The following is a 24288-nucleotide window of genomic DNA, read 5'->3' as shown; positions in this document are numbered from 1 at the left end:
GTCAGATGAACAGCTGGTGTCTGCTGTGGCCCACAAGTCCCTGTATCACCTACCACACTTCTGGCTCTTCCTTGATCACTGAACTCCTGCCCTCCTGGGATCATCCACAAACACACAAAGGCAAGTTCAACCCCAGGGCCTTGGCATACCTGTTTTCCTGCTGTAAGTCCTGGGTGTCTATCGGGGGCTGCTTCTCTCTTCCTTCAGATCAATCCACTTATCTATAGACTTGGACTTGCTACAGAGTATCACAGGAAAGTCCAGGGCAGCATGACCAGATGCTACCGTCTTACCTGGGTAGGAGACCTGAACTTGCTGGCTGAAGTCCGATAGCTGGGGCCGACTGTTTTCACCCAGCACACCATACTGACAGTGGAAGTTCCCCCCAGCAGCCTTGCCACTGTCACCACCACTGCCACCACCAGTTACATTGAATGTTACACCAGGCCGATCTGAGGGGGCCTGTAGGAGCTGGACCACCTCTCCCCCTCGGAACAGAGTGAAATTGGCCCCTAGGATGTCCTCTGGGGCTGTGCATGAGATGTAGATGGGATCCTCATGGCTGCTTGGGTAGGGGGGTACCAGGAAGATGGATGGTGCGGGGATGGCCAAGGAGCCTGTAATGAAGAATGACAACTTGAGATGTCTGTGTCCTCCAGACCAGATCACCTACACTGTAGTGTCTGCATGCACATGTGTGTGTACCTGCATGTACACCTGACGTCTGAGGAGCTGCACCTCTCTGATCCTTAACGTTTGTATCAGAACACTAGTGACCCCTGACTACTCACCACTGTTGGGAGGCTGGTACCTGGTACATGCGCATCTCACTGACAGTGGCGGCAATTATACAATAACACATGATGCTCAGCCAGCAATGCTACTCATCAGACTGCTGTGGTGGGGCTGGAGGGATGGCTCAGTGGTTAGGAGCACGGGCTGCTCTTCCAGAGGGCATGTGATTCCCAGCACCCGCATGGCAGCTTACAACTAAGTCTGCAACTCAGGTCCAAAGGGATCTGATGCCCTCTTCTGGCCTCCAGAGACACCAGGTCTGCACACAGTGCCCAAAACACACGATGCAGGCAAATCACTCGTGCACAGAAAAGAAAATGAGAAGTGCTGGCCTTGGGAGCGTGCAGGCAGCCTGGGTAATGGAGAAAGCTTCTTGTGAACTGGGGTGACCTCAGAGGACTTCCCAGAAGAGGTGACATGGAAGCTGACCCCATGCTAGTGTGGGACTGTTACGAAGACTGAGGAAGAACCTTCCAGCCTGAGGAAAATGCTGTGGGAAGAAGCCCACAGATGCTTTGGGGCATTGCTCAGTGGCAGAGCCTCTGCCTAGAATCCCCCAGTGAGGGCTGGGAGTGTAGCTCAGTGGCAGGGCCCCTGCCTAGAACCCCCAGTGAAGAGCCGGGGGTTTGGGGGGGGGGTCAGTGGCAGAACTACTGCCAAGCATGTCTGAGGCCCCACATTCATCTATAAGACCAGAAAAAAAAAAAAACCTCAGGAGGTGAGTTCATGTTGTTTACTGAGGGGTGAGTAAAGGAGAAAGAATAAGACAGGAGGGCAGAGGAATCTGTCTTACTCCTCGGTGTCTAGAGGGTGGGGGTGGGGGTGGAGCGGGTCTTGTGGGAAGCAGCCTCTAGTGGGACTAGTGCGTTGCCTCACTAGTAGGTTCCAGTCAGAGGCAATCCATTTTGTCCTTTTTGAAATGTATTTTATATGGATGAGTGATTTGTCTGCATATATATCTAGGTATTATTTTTTTGACCCCTGTGGGGGTCAAAAAAAGGTGTTAAATCCCTTTGGACCTAAGTTACTATTCTGCCATGTGGGTGTCTGGGAATGGAACCCAGGTTTTTGGAAAAGCAACCAATCTTCTTAATGGCTGAGGCAGCTCTCCAGCCCCTTGTTTTGTTCTTTTTTTTTAAATTAAATTTATTAATTCATGTTAAGTAGGTGTGTGGATATTTGTGGTGTGTGTGTGTGTGTGTGTGTGTGTGTGTGTGTGTGTGTGTGTAAATCAGAGGACAACTCACAAAAGTTGATTCTCTCCTCCCACCACATGTGAATGCCAAGGAAAAACCTCAAGTCTTAGGCTTGACAGCAAGTGCCACCAGCCCCTCTTTAAACAAACAAATAAACAAGCCACACACACACACACACACACACACACACACACACACTCATTGCAGGCAGACACTCTACCTTTGTGTTTTGTGGCAGCCCCTGGTCAGGGGGTCTGCAGATGACACTCCATTTGTGAGCTAACCTCTCCTGATATCACAGCTCCCCAAGTCCTGGACTCTGAGTGCCGCAGGCCTGGAGGCCAAGTGGGCAGAGGCACTGCTGGTAGGCTGGTGTTTCTACAGAGCTTAAAAAGCTGGAGTGAGGCAGTTTCCAGGCTCTAGGCTGAATTTGGGGAGAGCAGTCTCTCTAAGGCTGGAAAGAGCAGCTCCACTGTACTTTCTGCCCCACAGGGCAGCTGGGTCCTTCCCCCAAGAGCAAGTGTCAGACTCACCAGAGGCAAACAGCAGAATGGTCCAAGGCATCTCTCCTCCCATGTGGGGCTGGGAAAGCTGGCCAAGGCCACAGAGATCTGGGGCTCCCTGCCAGCCCGAGACCACAGTGGAGAAAGGAGAAGCAAGTGTTGGTTTGTAGTTTCCTCAGTGGCAGGAAGTTGCACACACACTAGGGCACCAAAAGAGATTCTCTCTGTCCCCACCCCTTCCCCAGACACACAGCCAGCCACCCAACTAGTGCCCTGCAAGCCCCATTGGCTACAGTTTTGTACATCGCAGGGGGAAAATTGTGTTTGCTTCCTCCCTTCAACCCAAGAACCTTGGTAATGTCATTGGCCTGAGAGGGAAGCTTCTACCCAAGACACACCAGCACAAGGCAAAACCAAATGACTTAGTGGCATCCAGAGGTCAAGACTCAATCAGAGTGTCCTCAGGCAAGATCTGAGGACTGTGATAACTCAGCTGCTCCAGAGAGGACAAGAGTAGTGAATATTAGCTAGATCAGGGAACTCTGAGAGCAAATGCAACAGTATAACCAAAGGATTGGCTCCTAGCCTAAGAATGCTTGCCTAGAATCCCTCAGAGAGGAGCTGGGGGCTCGGCTCTGTGGGAGAGTGCTAGGCTAGTTTTCAGTAGCTACATGCCTAATGGTTTGCAGCCTTGAATACAAGGCTTCAAGGGTTCCTCAGGTAGATGAAGGAACACCAGGCGAAGAAGACAAGAAACTTGACTGGGTAAATTCTGATATAATTCATACACTTTGAAGTTAATGATACATTTTATTTAGTTTCCCATTCAGCCTGAAAGTCTATACCAGGCTGTAGTGTTTGATCACTATGGTGTTTTAAATAAGAATGTCTCCATAGGCTGTGGCATTTGAACAGGGCAGTTGGCGGTGGTGTTTATGAGGGTCCAGAAGCATGGCCTTGCTGGAGGAAGCACACCTCTGACAGCAGGTTCTGAGTTCAGACACTCACTGTCCGACCCAGTTTGTTTCCTGTATGTGTTTACTCTAACCAGCACACGAGCTGCCTCCACTCCACCATCATGGCCTCTCCCTCTGGAACCATAAGCACGAATAAACCCTTCCTTCTATAAGTTGTCTTTATCAGAGCAACAGAAAGTAACTGATACTGTTACCAAGAAAAAATGGCTAGAGAGGTGGTACAGTGACTAGGGACACTGGCTGTCCCTCCAAAGAACGTAGGTTTGATTCCCAGCACTCACATGGCAGCGTATAACCAGCAGTAACTCTGGTTCCAGGGATCCAGTGCCCTCTTCTGAATTCTTGGACACTACACACAAGTTTTCATGCAGGCAAAACAGCCATAAACAAACCTCAAAAAGAAGCACATCTCGGCCTTTGTAACTCAAAGGCTCACAACCAAAACAAAGGTGCAAGGAACACATCTCAGACTCAGTTCAAAGGCAGCCTGAGCTACATAGTAACACACACTCGCACACACACACACACACACACACACACACACACACACACCCCTTTTAATTTTTTTTTATCTGATACAGAATTTCTTTGCATATCTCTGGCTGTGCAGCTGAGATTCTTACCTCAAAACCAAGATAAAACAAAGGAAACAACAAATCAACCAGTTGCCATGTCTCTAACCCCAGCACTCCAGAGACAGAGGCGGCTGTTTGATGCCTGGTCTATACTGTGGGTTTCCAGGACAGCCAGAGCCACATCGTGAGACCCTGTTTCTTTTTTTCTCGTGTGCTGGTTACAACAGTGCTGAGAGCAAGCTGCCTTGAAGCACAGATAAACAAACTGGGAAGGACAGTGGACAGACAAAAAAGAAAAAGAGAAAGGAAGAAAGAAAGAAAGAAAGAAAGAAAGAAAGAAAAACAAAAGGCAAGCAACCAACAAATACAAAGTTCACTAGAGTAGGCTTTTTGCATTTGAGACAGGGTCTCAGACAGTCCCCACTGGCTTGGAACTAGTTATATAGTCAATGATTACCTTTAACTCTTTAACAGTGTTTCTCTGGGTAGCCCTAGCTGTTTTGAAACACACTCTGTAGACCAGGTTGGTCTCAAATTCAGAGACCCACCTGCCTCTGCCTTCCCAGTACATAGGTGGGGTGGGGTGGGATAGGAAGGGGTGGGGTGGAGGTAGGGTGGGAGGGTGTTTAACGGCTTGTACTAATGCCACCAGCTGACCTTGAACTCTTAACACTATTTAAAAACAAAATCCAGGAAAACACAAAAGACAAATAAAGGGCAAAAGAACCCCAAACTGGTACTTAGAAAAGATTACCAAGCCCCTGTAGTGATGGTGCATGCCTTTATTCTCAGTACTAGGGAGGCAGAGACAGGTGGATTTCTTGGATTAGAGGCCAGCCTGGTCTATGGAGCAAGTTCCAGGACAGCCAGAGCTACACACAGAGACCCTTTCTCTAACACCCCCCTACAAAAAAAAGAAAGAAAAAAGAAGGAAAAGATTAATAAAAGTTAACTATAAAAAGAAATTAAAAGCTAGGGAATGGTTCAGTGATTAAAAGTACTGTCTTTTCTCCCAGAGGACCCAGGTACAATTTCTGGCACCCACATAGTGGCTCCAAACCATCTGTAACTTCAGTTCCAGCGGATGGGATATGACAACCTATTCTGGCCTCTGAATGTACCAGGTATTCATGTTGCATAGATATGCATGGAAGCAAAACACCCACACATAGGAACATTAATCTTAAAAGGCTGCTACGGGGCTGGAGAAACAGCTCAGAGGGTAAGAGCACTGACTGCTCTTCCAGAGGTCCTGAGTTCAATTCTCAGCAACCACATGGTGGTTCATACCCATCTGTAATGAAATCTGGTGCCCTCTTCTGGCTGCAGGCATACATTCAGGTAGACTGCTATGTACATAATAAATACATAAATCTTAAAAAAGGGGCTCCTATGATGGCTGAGAAGACAAAGGTGGTTGCCACTAAACCAGGGGACCCAAGTCCCATCCATGAAGCCCAAGATGAGAGAGAATATGAGTCCCACAGGTTGTTCTCTGACTTCCATGTGGGCATTAGGAAACAATTTATCATACAACATAGGCCCATATATATATATACATGCAAAATAAATGAGACAAAAAATTTAAATCCCTAACAAGACAAATTAATCAAGGCAACAGAACAAAAACATGCTCAGGAATAGGAGAAGCCTTTACAACGGTATAGACATAGTAGCAAGTTCATGCACACCGTCTTAAATTTCCATCGCTGGAATAAAAGACCATGACGTGGGGTGGAAAAGCTTAATTTTCTTACACATCCACAGCACTGTTCATCATCACAGGAAGTCAGTACAGGAACTCAAGCGAGACAAGAAGCAGAAACCAATGCAGAGGCCATGGAGAGGAAGCTGCTTACTGGCATGTTCCCCATGGCTTGTTCAGCCTGCTTTCTTATAGAACCCAGGACCATCAGCCTAGGGATGGCCCCACCCACAGTGGGCGGGCCCTCCCCATCAGTCATCAATCAAGAAATTGTATCATAGGCTTTCCCATAGGCCAGTCTGGTGTGGGCATTGTCTCACGAGGATTTCAAAATGACTCTAGTTTGCATCAGGTTGACATAAAACTCACCAACACACCTCTCATCCCGGAAGTAAAGGCAGGAGTTTCAGACAGAGATTCCAGAGAAGCAGAGAAACTAGAAAGTTCTCCAGAAGTGCTGTCTAAGCTGAGGCCTGAAGATGAGAATTAAATCCCTGACAGGATTGTAGCAGCCAGGGTAGGTGATACAGTTACAGGCTCTGGGGTTGCAGAGAACTTTATGTCCAGTGGGGGTGGGGAGAACCCTTCATAGGGAATGATGGTGGCACACTCACAGAATGTTGGGAAGGCAGAGGCAGATCTCTGTGAGTTCCAGGCCAGTCAGGGCTACATAATGAGGCCCTGGCTCAAAATAGGGGTGGGGCTGGGAGGGGCGGTAGTTTCAGAGGAATCTCAGTGTGCAGAATGCTTGCTCAGCATGCATGAAGCCCTGGTCTCATCCCCAGCATAATAAATTCAGCATGGTGGTGCACACACATCACCCCAGCCCTTGGGAGCTGAATGTCAATCAGGAGTTCTAGGACATCCTTGGCTGTTGCATAATTGAGTTGGAGACCGGTCTGGGCTGCATGAGACCCTGTCTCAAAAAAGAAGCAGGCTACATCTTGTCCTTGTCATTACTTTAATGGTGTCTTGTGTACATATGCACAGACATAAAACACAAGTAAGGGGGCTGGAGAGATGGCTCAGTGGTTAGAGCACTGACTGCTCTTCCAGAGGTCCTGAGTTCAAATCCCAGCAATCACATGGTGGCTCACAGTCATGGGATTGATGCCCTCTTCTGGTGTGTCTGAAGACAGCTACAGTGTACTTATATATAGAAAATAAATAAATCTTTAAAAAATTAAATACAAGTATATACTTTTAAAATATTTAGATTTATTTCCAGTGGTTGAGTGATTTGGATGTCTGTGCAATGTGAATGTGTCTAGAACTTATTCAGGCCAGAAGAAGGCATCACATCCCCTAGAACTGGAGTTAGAAAGGGCTGTTAGCCACTGGGAGGGTGCTGGGAACAACACCTAGATCCTTTGCAAAAAAAAAAAAAAAGTTAGTGCTCTTGACACAGAGCCATTTCTCCAGCCCCATGATAAATAAAAGTAAACAACAACAAGAAGAAGAAAGAAGAGAGGGTGTGCACCTGCCACTCCATTCCTGAAGTTTACTTAGAAAAAAATATTCTCACCACAAGATGGTGGCATACAACTTCAATCCTAGCACTTGGGAGGCAGAGGCAGGCATATCTTTGAGTTCCAGGCCAGCCTGGTCTACAGAGCAACTTCTAGGACAACTAGGGTTACACACAAAGAAAGAAAAACAAAACAAAGAAGTTTACATTTGTTTGTGTGTGGGGGTGTGTGCACTTACAAGGACCTGAGGTTGTTATTCATAAGGCATGACAAAACAATAGGGCGTGGGGTCTGTGCTTATAAACACACTTCTGCAGGAAAGAGGAGCCAGGAGGATCCTCAGGGCTTGCTGGGCAGACCGCCTAACCTACTTCCCAAACTCGAAGCCAATGAGAGGCCCTGTGGGGCCAAGGAGCTGTGGGACTGGAGAAGCAGGCCTGGAGCTAGAGTCGGGAACTCTGGCAGCAATAGGATCTCTGCTCCCATCTCCGAGCCTGTGTGCTCCAGCACGCATAGCCCTGTGCTCCCATCTCCGAGCCTGTGTGTTCCAGCACGCATAGCCCTGTGCTCCCATCTCCGAGCCTGTGTGCTCCAGCACGCATAGCCCTGTGCTCCCATCTCTGAGCCTGTGTGCTCCAGCACGCATAGCCCTGTGCTCCCATCTCCGAGCCTGTGTGCTCCAGCACACATAGCCCTGTGCCCCAACCTTTGCCCCACGGAGGAGGTCATGTCTTTCATCTTTGCTCACTGACTCCCTGAGGTCTCCAACCCACAGTTGTTCCCTCCCTGCTTCCCCACTCAGGATTGTGGGCCAATCATACAGCTACAGTTGGGGAAGCAGAGCCTGAACAGCAAGCCCTTGTCTCACAAAAGCATGGTGGATGCTACTTAAGACGCTGCATTCAAGGTTGTTTCCTGCCTTTCACAGGCACGTGCACACTCCTGAACTAATGCCGTTCCCAACTCCACAGATCTGTGGTAGGGGTCATGGTGGTAGAGGGAAGCTAACAAACGGTGGTGAGACACTGCAGGGTCGGAGGCTATCGCTGTCCCAGGCTGGAGTCCCTGAGGAGGAAGTAGGCACGGGGAGTAGTTAAAGACACTGTCTCAGCACGCGTTGGCAGCTAGACAGACACCAACAAAGCAGAAGCCAGGGGTGATGATTAATCTCGGCTGTCAGTCTGAACGCATTTATCAAAAGTCCCAGCCTCTAATGCCAACACTCAAGAAGCTGAGGGAAAAGGATAGTTCTGAGGTAGCCTGGACTATGTAACAAACCCCATCAGGAAAAACAAAACCGAACAAAACATACTAAGAGAATCCCAGAGGCCTGGTATACTGCCCTGATTTTCTCTGCCCTTTCTTCACACCATAAAGCATGATAATGAGCGCTGTCAACACGGAGCTAGAGAGATGGCTTAGTGGTTAAGAACACTGACCACTCTTCCAAAGGACCAGAGTTCAATTCCCAGCACCCATGATGGCTTACAACTTCAGTTCCAGGGAACTAAAGTTGTAGGATATTTGATCACACTGTGAACCCCAAGATCTTGAACTAGAAAAACCCTGTTGTGTTGTTGCCTAGCCCTAGCACACACTTTTAATCCAAAAGCTATGTAAAGTCAATCTCAGGGCGAGAGGTGGAGCAAGCAACCATCAGACAGGAGTGGAGACGGAAAAAAAAACAGGAAAGAGAAAGGTGGGGCTTTGAGTTGCAAGGAGTTTAAGACAACAGGGAAAAGGGAAGGAGCTTTTTCCTTCTGGGATGGGTATAGGAGGGAAGTCATCTGGGTACCTTCTCTGCCCCTCGGAGTTAGCAGGCTTTCACCCCAGCGTCTGGCTCCTGAGTCTTGAGTGGTTAAAATCAGATGGCTGGGTTTGTTTTTTTGCTTAATAACAAAGAAATGTCCTCTGTCCTCTGACTTCTGTAGGCACAAGGCATGCATGTGGTACACAGACATACATGCAGGCAAAGCATCCATACATATAAACATAAAGTAAATATTAAAAAGGACATGGTGGCAAAAGCCTCTAGTCCCAGCACTAAGGAGGCAGATCTTTGTGAGTTCGAAACCAGCCTGGTCTACATAGAGTTCCAGGTCAGAGCTACATAGTGAGACTCTGTTTCAAAGAATTATATGTTCATACATAGAGCAAGTCAGTCGGGGCCAGTAAACTGGTTTAGTGGGTACAATAAATTCATGCAAGTCTGATGACCTGTGTTTGATCCCTGGACACTACAGGGTGGCAGAAAAGGACCAACTTCCAAGATCTGTCTGTATTCTATACACAAAACAAAATACTAGAACATCATCAACTGACAGTATGAAAATTATCCAGAAAAACTGGGCACAGGCACCCTGTAAGGGAGGTTCTAGGCTGGGTAAACTGTGGGCATTACTAGCCTATGACTGGAATTCTGCAATGCCTAACAAAGAGAGAGGGAGGGGCGCTGGCTGCCAGAATTTCTCCCTCACTCCTCAAGGCCCCTGTTACCATGCCCTGGCTACCTGGAGGCACTGCACCCTGGACTGCGAGCCATAACAAACACTTCCTTCTTGAGCTGTTTCTGCTAGGCATTTGAATGCAGCAGCAAGAAAAGCAAGGGGTGCAATATATAAAGAACATTTATTTATATGACATTGTGGCTGTCATCAGACACTCCAGAAGAGGGCATCGGATCCCATTACAGATGGCTGTGAGTCACCACGTGGTTATTGGGAACTGAACTCAGGACCTCTGGAAGAACAGTCAGTGCTCTTAACCACTGAGCCACCTCTCCAGCCTTACAAAGACCATTTAAACATCAACAAAAGAAACAATCCAAGTTTGAGATGTGCCAAAGATGGGAATAAATGTCTCTTTAAAGCAGACATTAAAAACAGAGAAGGAGAGGAGGAGGAGAAAATCACCCATTCTATCATAACTGAGAGCCTGTAATCCCAGCACTTGATAAGTGGAGGCAGGAAGCGTCGAGAACCTGGAACAGTAAGAGGCCTCAAGAAGCCTCTGGTGAAGCTGTGTGATGGTGAAGGCTGAGTTTTGTGTTGCCAAGGAGAGCTGCAGGGCATGGAACTGGCCCCAGATACGGCCATGTGCTGGAACTATCCCAGCTGGAAGGGTGGGGCCAACTAAGCCCCCTGACATCAGATGTGAAGCTATAGAATTTGGAGTTTTCATAGCTGGGTTTTAGGTCTTGGTTTGGTTACATATTTCCTCACCGTTGGAATGGTAATGTATACCCTGTGTCATCGTTTGTTGGATGTATGAAATTTGATTTTTTTTTTTTTTGCCTCAAGTCTCAGAAAAGAGTTGAACTTTGAACTTCTATCTTTATTTCATGTGTGTGGGTGTTTTACCTGCATGACTGTCTGCATATCACGTACTGGAGAACATCACGATTCCTTGGAACTGGAACTACAGAAGGTCGTCAGCTACCATGCTGGTGCTCAGAATAGAACCTGGGTCCTCTGCAAGAGCATCCAGTGCTCTTAATTGCTGAGGCCCAATCCTCTTAAGCAGTCTTGAGACTGTGATAAATTTTGGGGGCCTTTTGAAATTGGACTTAATGCTCTTTTTTTTTTAATTGTATTATGGTATGGCTGCCAGCCTTTGGGGACAGAGAGAAGAATGTGGTGGTTTGAATGAGACTGGTCCCATAGACCCATATTTCATGCCTAGTTCTAAATTGGTGGAACTGTCTGGGAAGGATTAGCATGGACAGTCCTGGAGGAAGTGTCACTGGAGTTTCCAAAACCTCAGCATCCTCAGTGTACTCTCTCTGCCTTCTAGGTGAATTTCCAGATGTCTGCCTTCAGCTCTTCCTGCTGCAGTGCCTTTATTCTGCTACAATGTACTCCAACCCTCTGGAACAATGTAGCCTTTCTTCTATACATTGCCTTGGTCATGATACTTTATCACAAAAAAGGAAAGTAAGTAATACAATTTATTCCACCATTGTGGTTCCATCTTTTTATTGAGTCCCCTTTTCTTTCTGTTTTTTTAAAAGACTTATTTATTTTATGTGTATGAGTACACTGTAGATACCTTCAGATACACCAGAAGAAGGCATCAGATACCATGACACATGGTTGTGAGCCACCATTTGGTTGCTGGGAATTGAACTCATGACCTCTGAAGAAGAGCTAGTGCTCTTAACCACTGAGCCATCTCTTTAGCCCTTCTTTCTGTTTTCTTTTGAGACTAGGCAGATGAGGCTGGCCTCAAACTCAGAGATCTGCCTACCTTTGTCTCCCAGGGATCCTGGTTGAGTGCTACCATGCCTGGCTTTATTCCTATAGCTCATGTTTTATTATTGTATGTGTGTTGGTATTTAGCTTGCATGAATGTGCATGGACCTCCTGTATGTGGTACCTGAGTATTCAGAAGAGAGCCTTGGGTCTCCTGGGAGTACAGTTAGTTGAGAGTTACCATGTGTGTGCAGAGAACAGTCCCCAGGACCTCTGTAAGGGAAGCTGGTAAGTACTTAGCCACCGAGCTGCCTCTCCAGGGCCATGATTCTGCCTTTCATGTCTGTGATGCCAACTGTTGTGACTCATGTCAATTTGAATTGTATATCTGGGGTTGTTTGTTTTCAAGACAAGGGTTTCTCTGTATAGCCCTGGCTGTCCTGGGACTCACTCTGTAGGCTAGGCTGGCCTTAAACTCAGAGATGTACCTGCCTCTGACTCCCAAGTACTGGGTATTTTAGTATCTACTTTCAGTTTTATTTATGAGTGTAAATGCTAAGTTCTGCTAAGTGTATCGTAACGTTTAGAGGAATTACCAGAGTGTCTGTTGCCTTTCCCATTAGTGGGAACTGTAGGTTCCCATTACCACCGGATCACCCACATTCAGTTTCTGTTTCATAGTCTCTCTAGTTCCTTAATGGCTCTTGAGTGAATGTCCTTTCCTGTGTTCGTTGGGTTTTCAGACAGAGTTTGGGTTTTGAGGCCCCAGGCTGGCCTCAAATCAGCTATGCAGGGACTTCCTGGCCACACACTGCCATGTCTCGTTGGTTCTCCTTAATTGTGGAGGAATACTCCACAAGAGTGGTAATCAGTGGTAATCTGTAGAAGAACAAAACTTTGATTCTGTCTTTTTTTTTTTTTTAATTCTGGAGCTGAGGACCGAACCCAGAGCTTTGTGTTTGTTAGACAAGTGCTCCAGCACTGAGCGAAATCCCCAACTCCAACCTTCATACATCCAGAGCGGAAATTTAATAGAATAGCTTACAGGCTGCAGCCCCACTGGTTAAACAATGGATGTCTGTCTACCAGGGAAGGTCAAGAATCCAGTAGTTGTTATCCCAGGCTGGAGAGATGGCTCAGCGGTTAAGAGCGTGGACTGCTCTTCCAAAGTTCCTGGGTTCAATTCCAAGCAATCACATGGTGGCTCACAACCATCTGTAATGGGATCTGATGCCCTCTTCTGGTGTGTCTGAAGACAGCTACAGTGTGCTTATATGAAATGAATAAATCTTCAAAAAAAAAAAAAAAAAAAAAACAGATGGATCTTCTCATTTCAAGTGATTTATTCAAAAAAATTCACACAACTGTTTGGGTTTTAGTTAATTTCAAATGTTGTCAAAGTTGACCACCAAAAATAGCCATCATACATAGGTAGTCACAGTGGTGAGGGGGGAGCAGTGGGGGGGGTCACAGTCACAGTGATAGGGGGGATTCACAATAGGGAAGGGGGAATCGAAGCCAACATTCACCCTTAGGAGCATGAAGTGGATGGGCAACCCTTGGTAAGCAGGAACTGCAGGCAAGCCTTTTATCCTATCAGCCAGAAAATGTTTTTTTGGGGGGAGCTGTACCTCTAAGGTAGAAGCCTGTGTGGCATATAGGAGGTCTGGGTCCCATTCCTAACACCCCAGAAACTAGGCGTGGTATCTAGCAGCTGCAGCAAGAGGGCCCTGATGCTTTTTGTCATGAACCTTAGGATGGGCCTCATTGAGTCTCAGCAACAAGAGACCCTGTTTGGGGACAGCTGTGGTATATGCTTACAGTCCCAGTTATCTATGACAGAGAGCTCAGTACTGCTCTGCGTGCATGGAACGTGATGCTGACTTACAGAAGCCAGACCAAGGAACCAGATGGACATGGCTTTTCCCTCTCTCCTTGGTTCTCTTAAAGGCCGGCTGGTGAGGTGACTCATGGAAGCCACTGGCCTCCAAGCCTGACCTGAAGTGGATCCCCAGACCCACTCAGAAGGACAGAGATAACTGCCACAAGCCGTCCTGACCTGCCTATAGGTGTGTGCGTCACAGCCACACTCAGCCAGAAAATGAATCAAAACACAGCAAAAGAAAACAGGTTTCCTTGGGACCCTTCCCATGCCCATGAGGTTTTTCCCAATTCTTCCTTATCAATACACATTCACTGTGCTCAAATAATAAATTTGAGTCAAGTCTCTTTTTTTAAATGACTTTAATTCTGTTTATCCCAACAGGGAGCATCTCCACTGTCTCCATGTGATGCTGGGGGTATCTGAGTGGCTGCGGGTGAATAAAAGCAACCAGACTGTGTGCGTCCTCTGACCTCACAACCATCTGTAATGGGAACTGATGTACATGCAGATAGAGCACTCATATGCATAAATAAATCTTTTAAAAAAGAAAATAAACAAGCAGATGAGCAAAAAAGCAAAATAAAACAGAACAAACATACAAAAGAGAAAAATCAGATGAAATATACACAAACCATTAAAACACAACATCAAAAATCATAATATATAAGCAAAATCCAGTAAGGGAAAACATACCCAAACAAATCAATGTGAGCCCCCCCCAAGAAAACCTCTAAAATACAATTGATTTCATTGTTGTTGTTGTTGTTGTTTGTTTATTTATACGAATACACTGTAGTTGTCTTCAGAGAGGGCATAAGATCTCATTACAGATGGTTGTGAGCCACCATGTGGTTGTTGGGAGTTGAACTCAGGACCTCTGGAAGAGCAGTGAATGCTCTAACCACTGAGTGATCTCTCCAGCCCTCTGAATTCATTGTCTTGGCCATTTACTGCTAGGCATGGGACCTACCCTTACTTGTGGTTTGTGTACTCAGTAAGATTCCATTGGAGAAAACTAATTTTTCCTTTGCAATTGATCAACATTTGGAGGTAGCTTCTAGGTTAGTGTTTTAGTGTTTTCATTGCTGTGAACAGATACCATGATCAAGGCAACTCTTACAAAGGGCATTTAACTGGGGCTGATTTATAGGTTGAGCGGTTCAGTCCACTATCATCAAGGCAAAAAGAAACATGGCAGCATGTAGGCAGACATGGCGCTGAAGAAGCTAAGATTCTACAACTTGTTCCAAAGGGGACCAGGAGAAAACAGCCACCCTCAGGCCGCTAAGAGGAAGCTCTCTTGCCCAATGGGCAAACCCTGAGGAGACCTCCAAAGCCCACCCCCACAGTGACTCACTTCCAACAACAAGACCACAGCTAATAGTGCTGTTCCCAGGGCCAAGCATTTTCAAACCACCACAGTTAGGGGTGGGGCTTGTGTCTACCTCCCTTTCTCAGTTTTAAGACCCATCTGGCTTGAACCTGTGTAGGCCAGGTACAATGCTGCCACAGTCTTGAGTTCAAGTGCATCAGTCCTGTGTCCAGGAGACCTTACTTCCTTGGCGTCCTCCAACACTCTGACTCTTATACTCTTCCTGCCTCTTCTTCCACACAGTTCTCTAAGCCCCAGGTTGTGGGGGGGCATTAGATGGAGACATTCCATTTAGGACTAAGTATTCCAAGGTCTCTCACTCTCTGCACATAGTTCAGTTGTGGGTTGTATCTGTTCCCATATACTGCAGAAGGAAGCTTCTCATGATGGCTGAACAAGACACTGAGTGGTCCGGGCACAGAAGGGTGTCTACTGCTGCATGCTGTTAGCAGGACATAGTGTTTGGTTCTCCCTTAGGCCCATGGCTATCGAAGCAGTGACACACATGTGTTCCATCTCCTGGGTGGGCCTTAACTCCAACCATAAAGTGGCTGGTTTATCTTCCAATGCTATGCACCAGCAAAGCTGAAAGAATTTGTAGCTGAGTTGGCATTCACCTCTCTCCTCTGGTAGTGGGCGGAGTACCATCCAATACCATAAACACCAGTCAAGAGGTTGAAGGCTCTAGGTAGGCACCAGCATGATTTCGTCACGTTCAATGAGATATGTGTTGGTTTCAAGGTCTCACCACCAGTTTGTGAAGAACAACCGATTGCTTTGGCTGTTTGTTTGGGAGGTTGCACGGGGCTTCCTTTGGCCAACAACTCATTCAGATGAAACTGGAGATGTTTTGGCACTGGAGGTTTGACTTGGTGGCAGACGTCTGGTTGGAGCTTTGTCTCCCCGTATTTGGTGATTCCATTTAGGTTCTTGCATACATGTGTATATTTTGAGAGGCTTCTACTTTAGTATGTTTCCAAAGGAAGTCTCAAATGGCCCTGTTAGCCCCTCCCTCTGTTCCCACCTTTAGCTCCACCCCTCCCCGGCTCCATCTAATCCTCCCGTTCTGGTGTGTCTCCGCTCATCTCTCCATAACTCTGTATTTTATTTCCATTTCCCCTTCCTTGAGAAACCCTCTACTGCTGTCTACTCCTCCTGACCTCTATGGTTAAGCAGTTGTAGCAAGCTTAAAAGCTACATGCCACCTTAGCTTCCGTCCAGTTACCGGTAAGTTTCATGATTTCATTTTTTTTTTTAACAGCTGAGTGAAATTCGGTTTGTAAGGTTTTCTTATTGAGTCGGCTGGTGATAGACATCTAAGCTGTTTCTGTTTCTGGCATAGAAATTGTAGAACAGCAGTGAACGTCAAGGAGCAAGGGTTACTTTTTCCCTCGTTTTTTTTTTGAGACAGGGTTTGTCTGTGTAGTCCTGGCTATCCCAGAACTATCAGTCTGTAGACAAGGATGGTCTCAAACTCACTCAGATCCTCCTGCCTGACTCTGGAGTGCTGGGATCAAAGGAGTTCTGCACCCCGCCCCCCCCGTGTGTTAATTTTGTTTCCTGTGGGGTTTTTAGAGTCTTTTATGTATAAAATCACAGAATCTGCAAATAAAGATACTTTGATTCTTCCTTTTCTATTTGTGTCCACTTGGTCTCCTTCTGTTGCCTTCTTGCACTTACTAAGACTTCAAGTTCTGCTAAATGGTGGTGGTGCATGTTTTTAATCCCAGTACTTGGGAGGGAGAGGCAGGCAGATTTCCCTGAGTTGTAGGCCAGCCTGGTCTAGAGTTCCAGGATAGCCAGAGCTACAAAGAGAAAGCCTATCTAGAAAAAAAGATAGAAAGAAAGGAAGAAAGAAAGAAAGGAAAGAAAGAAAGAAAAGAAAAGAAGGAAGAAAAAGAAAAGAAAGAAAGAAAGAAAAGAAAGAAAGAAAGAACTTCAAGTACTGTATTATATAGATAGGGAAAGAGTGGATAACCTTGTTTTGTTTCTGATGTCGACTGCTGTAAATCACTTTTATTATTGTGAGTTTTTTTTTCCTTGTATCTCTAGTCTTTTTAGACTTTTATCATGAAGTAATTCTGAAATTTGTCAAAGGCTTTTTCCACATCTACTGAAATGTTCATATGGGTTTTGTCTTCCAGTCTGTTTATATGGTAGATTAATCAATTAACATATGTTGAACTATCACTGAATCTCTGGGATGAAGTCTACTTGATCATGATGGATGAATTATTTTTGATGTGACCTTGGGTTTTGTTTGCAAGTATTTAATGAATATTTTCCATATATGTTTATAAGGGAATTGGGTCTGTTATTCTCTTTCTTTGTTGAGTCTTCTTATGGTTTAGGCAGCAGGAAAATTGGAGCCCAGAGAAAGATTTAGATAATGTTTCTTTTGTTTTTATTTTATGAAATTATTTGTGTAGTATTGGTGTTAGTTCTTCTTTGAAGGTCTGGTAGGATTCTGCACTGTCCATCTGGCACTGGACTTCTTTTGGTTGGGAGACTTAATTCCTGCTTCGATTTCAATAGAGATTATAGGTCTTCATCTTAGGGTCACTGTTGCTGTCCACAGCAATCTTGCTTTGTTTATTTGTTTTTTAAGATGTGTTTATGTATTGGGTACTTGTCTGCATGTACATTCACACACCATAAGATAGCATCTGACAGTTGTGAGCTGTCATATGGATGCTGGGACTTGAACTCAGGACCTTTGGAAATGCAGTGAGTGTCCTTAACCACTGAACCATCTCTCCTGCCCAAGTTGAGTTCATTTTCTTTTTTCTTTTTCTAAGATTTATTTATGAATTATATATAAGCACACTGTACCTCTGTTTAGACCAGAAGAGGGCATCAGATCCCATTACAGATGGTTGTGAGCCACTATGTGATTGCTGGGAACTGAACTCAGGACCTTTGGAAGAGCAGTCAGTGCTCTTAACCACTGAGCCATCTCTCCAGGCTGATTTATTTATTTCTTATGTGTGTTTTGCCTGAATGTTCATAAGTGTTGCATTTGTGCTGGACCTGAGGCTAGAAGAGGACACAGGATCCTCTAGAACTGGGTTACCTACTGTTGTGGGCTACTCTGTAGGTGCGGGGAATTAAACCCAGGTCCTCAGGAAAAGCAGCCCGTGTTCTTAACCCCTGAGCCATCTCTCCAGTCTCAAGCAATTTTTATAGAGAAAACATTAAATTGGGGTCTTTATTATAGTTCTAAAGGGCTGCTCCATTAGCAATATGGTGGGGAAGCAGACAGGCATGGAGCTAGATCAGTAGATATGAGTTTTACATCCTAATCTTTAGTCAGCAGACAGTGGTGGGAGGGAGACAGAGACTGGGCCTGGGGTAGGTTTGAAATTTCAAAGCCACCAGCAACATACTGCCTCCAACAAGGCCACACCCAATCCTTCCCAAACAGTCCATCAAACTGGAGACTAAACATGCAAATACACGAGCCTATGGGGCCATGCCTACTCAAACCACTACGTCCTATTTCAATTTCCTTATATTTAACTTTGGTGGGGGTAAATATCAAGAGATTATCCATTTATTTTACACTTTCCAGTTTGGTGGAATCGGGATTTTTAAAGTAAGTTAAAGTGTGAGTCAGGCATCCACGCTCTGAGGCCTGCACTCTTGACCCTGTCTCTGTGTGTTCAGACCCACCTCATTTACTTCTGTTGCTGGGAGGAAATACCCTGCCCAAAAGAAACTTAGAGTACACAGGACTATTATTATAGCTCACAATCTGAGGTTGTAGTTTTTCAGAGTGACAGGAACTTCTGACATCTAATCACATCCCATCACAGTCAGGAGTAGAGATGAGTACACACACACACACACACACACACACACACACACACACACACACACACACACAATCTAACCTGCTCTAGGCAACCCTTGACTGAAACTCTTTTGCCTCAGCTGATTCCAGAGTGTAAAGTTGACAAAATTATCATATTGTTCTCTCCTGACCCAGGATGGTGTCACTAACATTTGAAGTTTGTTGGTGCTTGTGTGTTTGTTTTGTGAACTAAAGTTGTTCCTACAGTTGAATCTAGGACCTTCCCCATGCTATGTAAATGTTCTACCACCACACTATAGTCCCCTCCCCTTTTTAAAAAATTTATTGAGACAGGATTTTTCTGTGTAGCCCTGGCTAACCTGGAACTACCTATGCAGACCAGGCTGGCCTCAAACCCAGAGACTCACCTGCCTCTCTTGGGATTAAAGGTACAATGTCTTTTCATCATCTTGTATTCTGTGTGTGTCCAATTTTGTTTTCATTGCTGTGATAAAACCCATCACCAAAAGCAACTTGGGAAAGAAACAGATTATTCAGTGTATGAGTCTCAATCAGAGTTGCTCCGCGAGGGAGTCAGGGCAGGAACTGTGGGGAAGAGGGACTTGCTGGCTTGTTCTAGCTCCTACCCACCTGCATCGGGAAGGTACCATCTACAGTGGGCCAGGCCCTCCAGCATCAATTAGCAATGAAGAAAATGTCCATAAGGCAATTCCTCAAGCGAGACTCAATTTGCCAGATTAGTTTGTGTCGAGTGGACAAGAACTACCCACGGTGTTTTGTCTGTTAGTGTGTATAGAGGCCAGAGGACAATTGTGGGAGTCAGTTCTGTCTTTCCTCTATTGTAGTACATGGGGATTGAACTAGAGTCATTAGGTTTGGCAGCAAGCGCCTCTATTCTCTGAACCATTCAAAGCCCAAATAGATCCCTCGATTTTTGCTGGTCTGGAACTATGTAGTTCCATACCGGTTCTAGAGGATGGCCTCAAACTCCTTCCAACTCTTGACTCGGCCTACCAAGTACTGGAATTACTGCATGTGTCAGCCCAGCTGCACTTGGACCTGTTCAAGACGCATTGAATGCAAGCTGAGCCAGTACTCTATTCACACCTAACAAACATTCCATCACCCCGACCTTAAGAGACCAAACCCCTTATATGGGATTGTGTAAGGTGTAAAGGGAAAGCAGGTTAGCACTGAATCTTGGTAGAGGCCATGCTCAGTGAGCTAACATTGCCAGAACCCCAGTGTTGGAGTACCAGCAACCGGGTTATCTTAAAGCTCGATGCATCCCTCACACAAGATCGGAATCCACCACAGCGCTGTCCTCGGTCGGCTCCGCCTACAATTGACTGACCAATGGGTGACAGGCACTTTGAATTGGGGACGGCAGTCAGAAGGCGGTGCCACGGAAGGCCCTGCAAACCTCCTCATTTAGTCATCTTAATTTTTGCCTGTAAAGAACTGTTTCACCATTTTTAGGTCTGTTATTTTCCACACCAAATACAATGGTTAGTAGCAGACTTGGGGAAGTTTCACGAAATTTGCAGCAGCGTTAGTATGCTTTCTAGCAGATTAGGCAATTAACCTGGGCAGCTCGCCTCTCTGGGGCCCTTCACTCAGCATTCCGCGGCTTTGGGGGTCGAAAGAAGCCGAAGCCAATGAGCTTTGCCGAAATGAGAAGTGGGCAGGACCAATCCTTAAAGGATCCACGCCCCGTGAGTAGAGGGTGACCCGGATGATGGCGGCCGCCTCGGCCGTAGCACTGGCCCTGTGGCTACTACTGCCAGCAGTAGGAGTGGGAGAGGCGGGGCCGCCGCCCATCCAGGACGGCGAGTTCACATTTCTGCTTCCCGCCGGGAGGAAGCAGTGTTTCTATCAGTCCGCACCGGCCAATGCTAGTCTTGAGACCGAGTACCAGGTGAGAGGAGAGGGTCCCAGCTCGGAATAGAGCAGGACTGGGGGCGTGACCAACAGGAGCGAGGGGCGGGACAGGGGTGTGGCCAGAATGCTTCTGGTTTTGCAGAGAAGGGGCTTACTCTGGTCAAAGCTCTTTGGGTTAGGTTCGAGGCAAAGTCCTGGCGGCTGCTGGGTAGGGTAACACTAAGTTAGCAGCCAGGTAGACGTCCACCTTGGACCGCTCAAGGGGGTGGCAGGGTGGCTTGATGAAAGACCTCACCAGGAGGCGTCGTAGGGATCCAGAAGGGACCTGTAGGTGTGGATGTTGGTCTTTAGATAGGCCCTTGGGGAATCCAAATAGTTTGCTGGGTAAAAAAACAAAGCAAAATAAAAAACCCACTTGCTGCTAAACCATGGTGATATGAGTTTCCTAATTCTGTGGTAGAAGTACAGAACAGACTCCTACAAGTTGTCTTCTAATCTATACCAAGCAAATAGGTGGGATTGGTTTTTTCTTGTTAAAGATAGGCTCATGCTAGTCTCACATGGGTCTTTTCTGGTCGGTTTGACTCAGGCCTTTGCGCCAAATAGGCTTGGCTCAAAACTGCCCGTTTCCCAATTCTTACCTGCTCTTCAGGTGATCGGAGGTGCTGGGCTGGATGTGGACTTCACCTTGGAGAGCCCTCAGGGTGTGCTGTTGGTCAGTGAGTCTCGAAAGGCTGATGGGGTGCACACGTGAGTGAAGTCCTGCCCTGCCTTGGTTCAGTTACAGCCCCACAGCTCCCCAGTGGCCTCAGGTTACCATCCTACTGGTTCCACAGACCAGCTGGCTGGTCACTCCAGGGTCATGTCTGTCTCATCTGTCTGCCCAGGGTGGAGCCTACCGAGGCCGGAGACTACAGGCTGTGCTTTGACAACTCCTTCAGCACCATCTCAGAGAAGCTTGTGTTCTTTGAGCTCATCTTTGACAGCTTCCAAGATGAGGAGGAGGTAGAAGACTGGGCTGAGGCTGTGGAGCCGGAAGAGATGCTTGATGTCAAAATGGAAGACATCAAGGTGAGTTGGGTGTTCTGGTGCATGCTTATAATCCCAGTTCTGAGGAGGCTGAGGCAGGATTCCCATGAGTTGAAGCCCGACCTTATCTACATAGCAAAACCCCATCCCTCAAAATCAAAAGAAAGGGCTTTGGATGATTCAGTTGGCAGAGCACTTACCTAGTCCCACACCTGAGCTTCCAAACCCAACACTGCGCAAACTGGGTATGGGCTGCTCATAGTCAAGAGGATCACAAGTTCAAGGTCATCCTTGGCAGCTTTTGACTGGTGAAGTGGCTCAGTAGGCAAAGGCACTTGGTACCAAGCCTGACTTCGGGGGACCCACATGGAAGGAGAGGACTGATTCCTGCAAGATGCCCTCTGACCTCCACATCTAACCCATGGCATATGCACTCTGTGCCCCCTTAAAAAGAAAAGTCTCATCCCCCAAAACAAACAAGAAAACACCAAGGGGCAAAGCAGAGGAAGATAAGAGGCAGATGCATTGATAGGCACAGAGCAGTGCCTAGCAGGCGTGGGGATGCAGACGTGAGCAACCTGGCCTCTTCCTCTCTGCCCTGGCAGGAATCCATGGAGACCATGAGGACCCGGCTGGAAAGGAGCATCCAGATGCTCACTCTGCTCCGAGCCTTCGAGGCTCGTGATCGCAATCTTCAAGAAGACAACCTTGAGCGGGTCAACTTCTGGTCAGCTGCCAATGTGGCTGTGCTGCTGCTGGTGGCCGTCCTGCAGGTGTGCACGCTGAAGCGCTTCTTCCATGACAAGCGCCCTGTACCCACGTAGCCCTTGCCATAGCGGATGAAGGAAATGGCGGAGGGCAGCGGGTGTGTGACTTGCTGGACACCTCCCAGACTCAGATGAGACATAGTTGGTCCTTAGCAGTGACCAGGGAGTGCCAATGGCTCGCAGACCCCTTGGAGGGCTCAGCAACGGTGCCTGTTTTCTGGAAGGTGGCAGTGTTGGGTGCTGCAGTGTGGGGACGTATCACCCCTGGATGCCCTGGATTTCTCCTGAAATTGTGCCTTAGCTTCAGTCTTCCAGCCATCAGGATGGGGTCAGGTTATGGAGCTGTCCCTGCCCTCCAACTAGACACCCCCAACCCCAGTCTCTGCTTTGCTTCTGGGGGTGAGCCTACCTTACTAGGGTCTGGGAAGGAAACACGTCTGCAGAATTCTTGCCAGGACAGTCACTTTTATTGGAAAGGAAGGAGCCCTGGCCCCTTGGCCCAGAGGGGAGCCAGCTAGTTGATGGTTTGGTAAGAGAACTGTAGGAGCGGACCCTTCCTTCTCTCTGGGTGCAGGACCTCAGACAAGGCTAAGGTGCTTCTCTGCCAAAGCAGGCCTATGAGCCTCAAGGAACAAAAGGCATTTGTCCTGGGCACTGGAGTCAATAAATTATGGTCAGAAAAGTTAATAGTGCCTAGTGACTGGGGCTCAGGGATGTCAGCTTGGGACAGACCTAGCCTCATGCCAGGGGCAGCCAGGAAGGGGGTGGGGGCACTCCCACGAAGCTCAGAAGAAAGGTCGGGCAGGAGCCGATGGAGGTGGTCGCCTGGCACGAAAGAAAAAGATCATAAAGCAAAGTTGAATCGCGTCCCTACAGAGCTATTGGGGCACTTGGAGATGGGCCTGGCCACAGCACCTCTCGAGTTGTGGATAGAATTCCTGTTGCCCATAAGCACTGTGTGTAAGGCCTGGGGTGATGGGGATGAGAGGGGTTCAGAACAGATGACACAGACTCGCACATGTAAATGATTAAGTGTGGACAGCCCCATGGGGGTGTTCAACCTGATCTGGGACACACACAAAAGGCCCACACACATAGCCACCAGAAGGGCTTCCCTTTATTTTAGTTTATTAATAGGATATACAGAGGCAGGCACTTAACAGTGGTCAGTCCAAGTGGTGGGAGCAGAATCTATACAGAGGCACACAGGGCCCACCTGTGGGGCCATCTGGTTGGGAGCCAAGAGGACCCTGATGTCTCCCCAGTTCATTCAGCCCAAACCACAACTGGGGCGGAGGTGAGGCAGGCCAGAGATGAGGCACTCCAGCCTGAGGAAGGCACAAAGGCACCTCTGGGTGTGGAGACCGGGCTGGGCTCAGGTTGTGTGGTTAATATGGCCAAAGAAGCTATATATATATACACAACTTGAGCCAGGTGGGCGGCCAGCACTGGACCTGCTGGGCCTGGCTCACTCCTGAGGAGTCCTTAGGGAAGAAGGCGGACAATTCCTGTAGCCCAGAAAGAACAAAGGCTTACAGTCTGGAGGAGCCCCTGTAGAGTTCTCCTACACTAGCCTGGATCTTTCTTTCCAGATGGTCCCAAGGATGCTAACCAGAGCTCCTCCTCTCCCCAAAGTGCAAAGCCCCCATGTGCTGTTGTGTGGGACTCCTTCCCACCCTCACCCCTCATTGTCATGTCCAGTAGGGCTTGGGAGGAAGGGCAGGCTTGCCCATGGGGAGCCTGGTCCCAGCATGGGGGGCAGTAGCAGGGCCCAGACCACTGTGGGTGCACGAAGACCCCCCCCAGAACACTGCCCCCTGCGGCCTAGTCGAGCAGGGATGGCTCGGCTGGGCGGATAATGGTGGGCCGGCTGGGCGCAGCGGGCGCTCTTCTGCTGCAAAGAAAGTAAAGACACGGAGGTGGAGGTAGTGAGGCCAGAAGCAGGATGGGGACCCAGCCCTTTCAGCCCACCCGAGGTGCTCCCAGAGTCGGGGTACAAGGGCGTATGTCAAATCCAGACACTCCTAGTATCCCCATGTCACTGACTTGCTTGGGTTCTATAAGCATGTTCTCTGCCTTGGGAAGAGCTAGTCCCCTCCTTCCACCAAGAGGGTCCTGGACACTGAACTC

At 47.5% G+C, this 24288-nt stretch overlaps 3 protein-coding genes across 13 annotated transcripts in view; 1 reads left to right on the top strand and 2 right to left on the bottom strand.

Moving 5' to 3' along the window:
- The window catches only part of LOC308430948 (protein HIDE1), a 34043-nt gene extending 12958 nt beyond the window's left edge, over window positions 1-21085 (bottom strand). Inside the window, exons 1-3 of one of the 2 annotated variants that reach the window (XM_080930229.1) lie at window positions 21004-21085; window positions 2525-2612; window positions 294-617 (exon numbers count right to left, since the gene is read on the bottom strand). In XM_080930229.1, coding sequence (XP_080786355.1) covers window positions 294-617; window positions 2525-2567 — 367 coding nt within the window. In that variant the 5' untranslated portion in view covers window positions 2568-2612; window positions 21004-21085. Of the gene's footprint in view, window positions 1-293; window positions 618-2524; window positions 2613-6128; window positions 6221-21003 lie in introns of those variants that run through there. The other variant, XM_080930230.1, reaches the window with a different exon arrangement.
- On the top strand, window positions 20201-22215 carry TMED1 (transmembrane p24 trafficking protein 1; the record flags this gene model as incomplete). Its single annotated transcript, XM_080930228.1, has 4 exons — window positions 20201-20399; window positions 21015-21112; window positions 21250-21433; window positions 21997-22215. The coding sequence occupies exons 1-4, from the start codon at window positions 20217-20219 to the stop codon at window positions 22213-22215; spliced, it is 684 nt and encodes a 227-aa protein (XP_080786354.1). The 5' UTR covers window positions 20201-20216.
- A 634-nt stretch (window positions 22216-22849) lies between these two features.
- The window catches only part of DNM2 (dynamin 2), a 77147-nt gene continuing 75708 nt past the window's right edge, over window positions 22850-24288 (bottom strand). For 4 of the 10 annotated variants that reach the window (XM_080930217.1, XM_080930221.1, XM_080930222.1 and 1 more), the window contains one exon: window positions 23280-24052. In XM_080930217.1, coding sequence (XP_080786343.1) covers window positions 23983-24052 — 70 coding nt within the window. In that variant the 3' untranslated portion in view covers window positions 23280-23982. Of the gene's footprint in view, window positions 22984-23279; window positions 24053-24288 lie in introns of those variants that run through there. The other 6 variants (XM_080930220.1, XM_080930223.1, XM_080930218.1 and 3 more) reach the window with 2 other exon arrangements.

Source organism: Micromys minutus (genome assembly GCF_963924665.1).
Source record: "Micromys minutus genome assembly, chromosome: 16".
NCBI lineage: Eukaryota > Metazoa > Chordata > Mammalia > Rodentia > Muridae > Micromys > Micromys minutus.
Note: the sequence above shows the minus strand (reverse complement) of the source record. Positions and strands in the feature narration are given on the sequence as shown.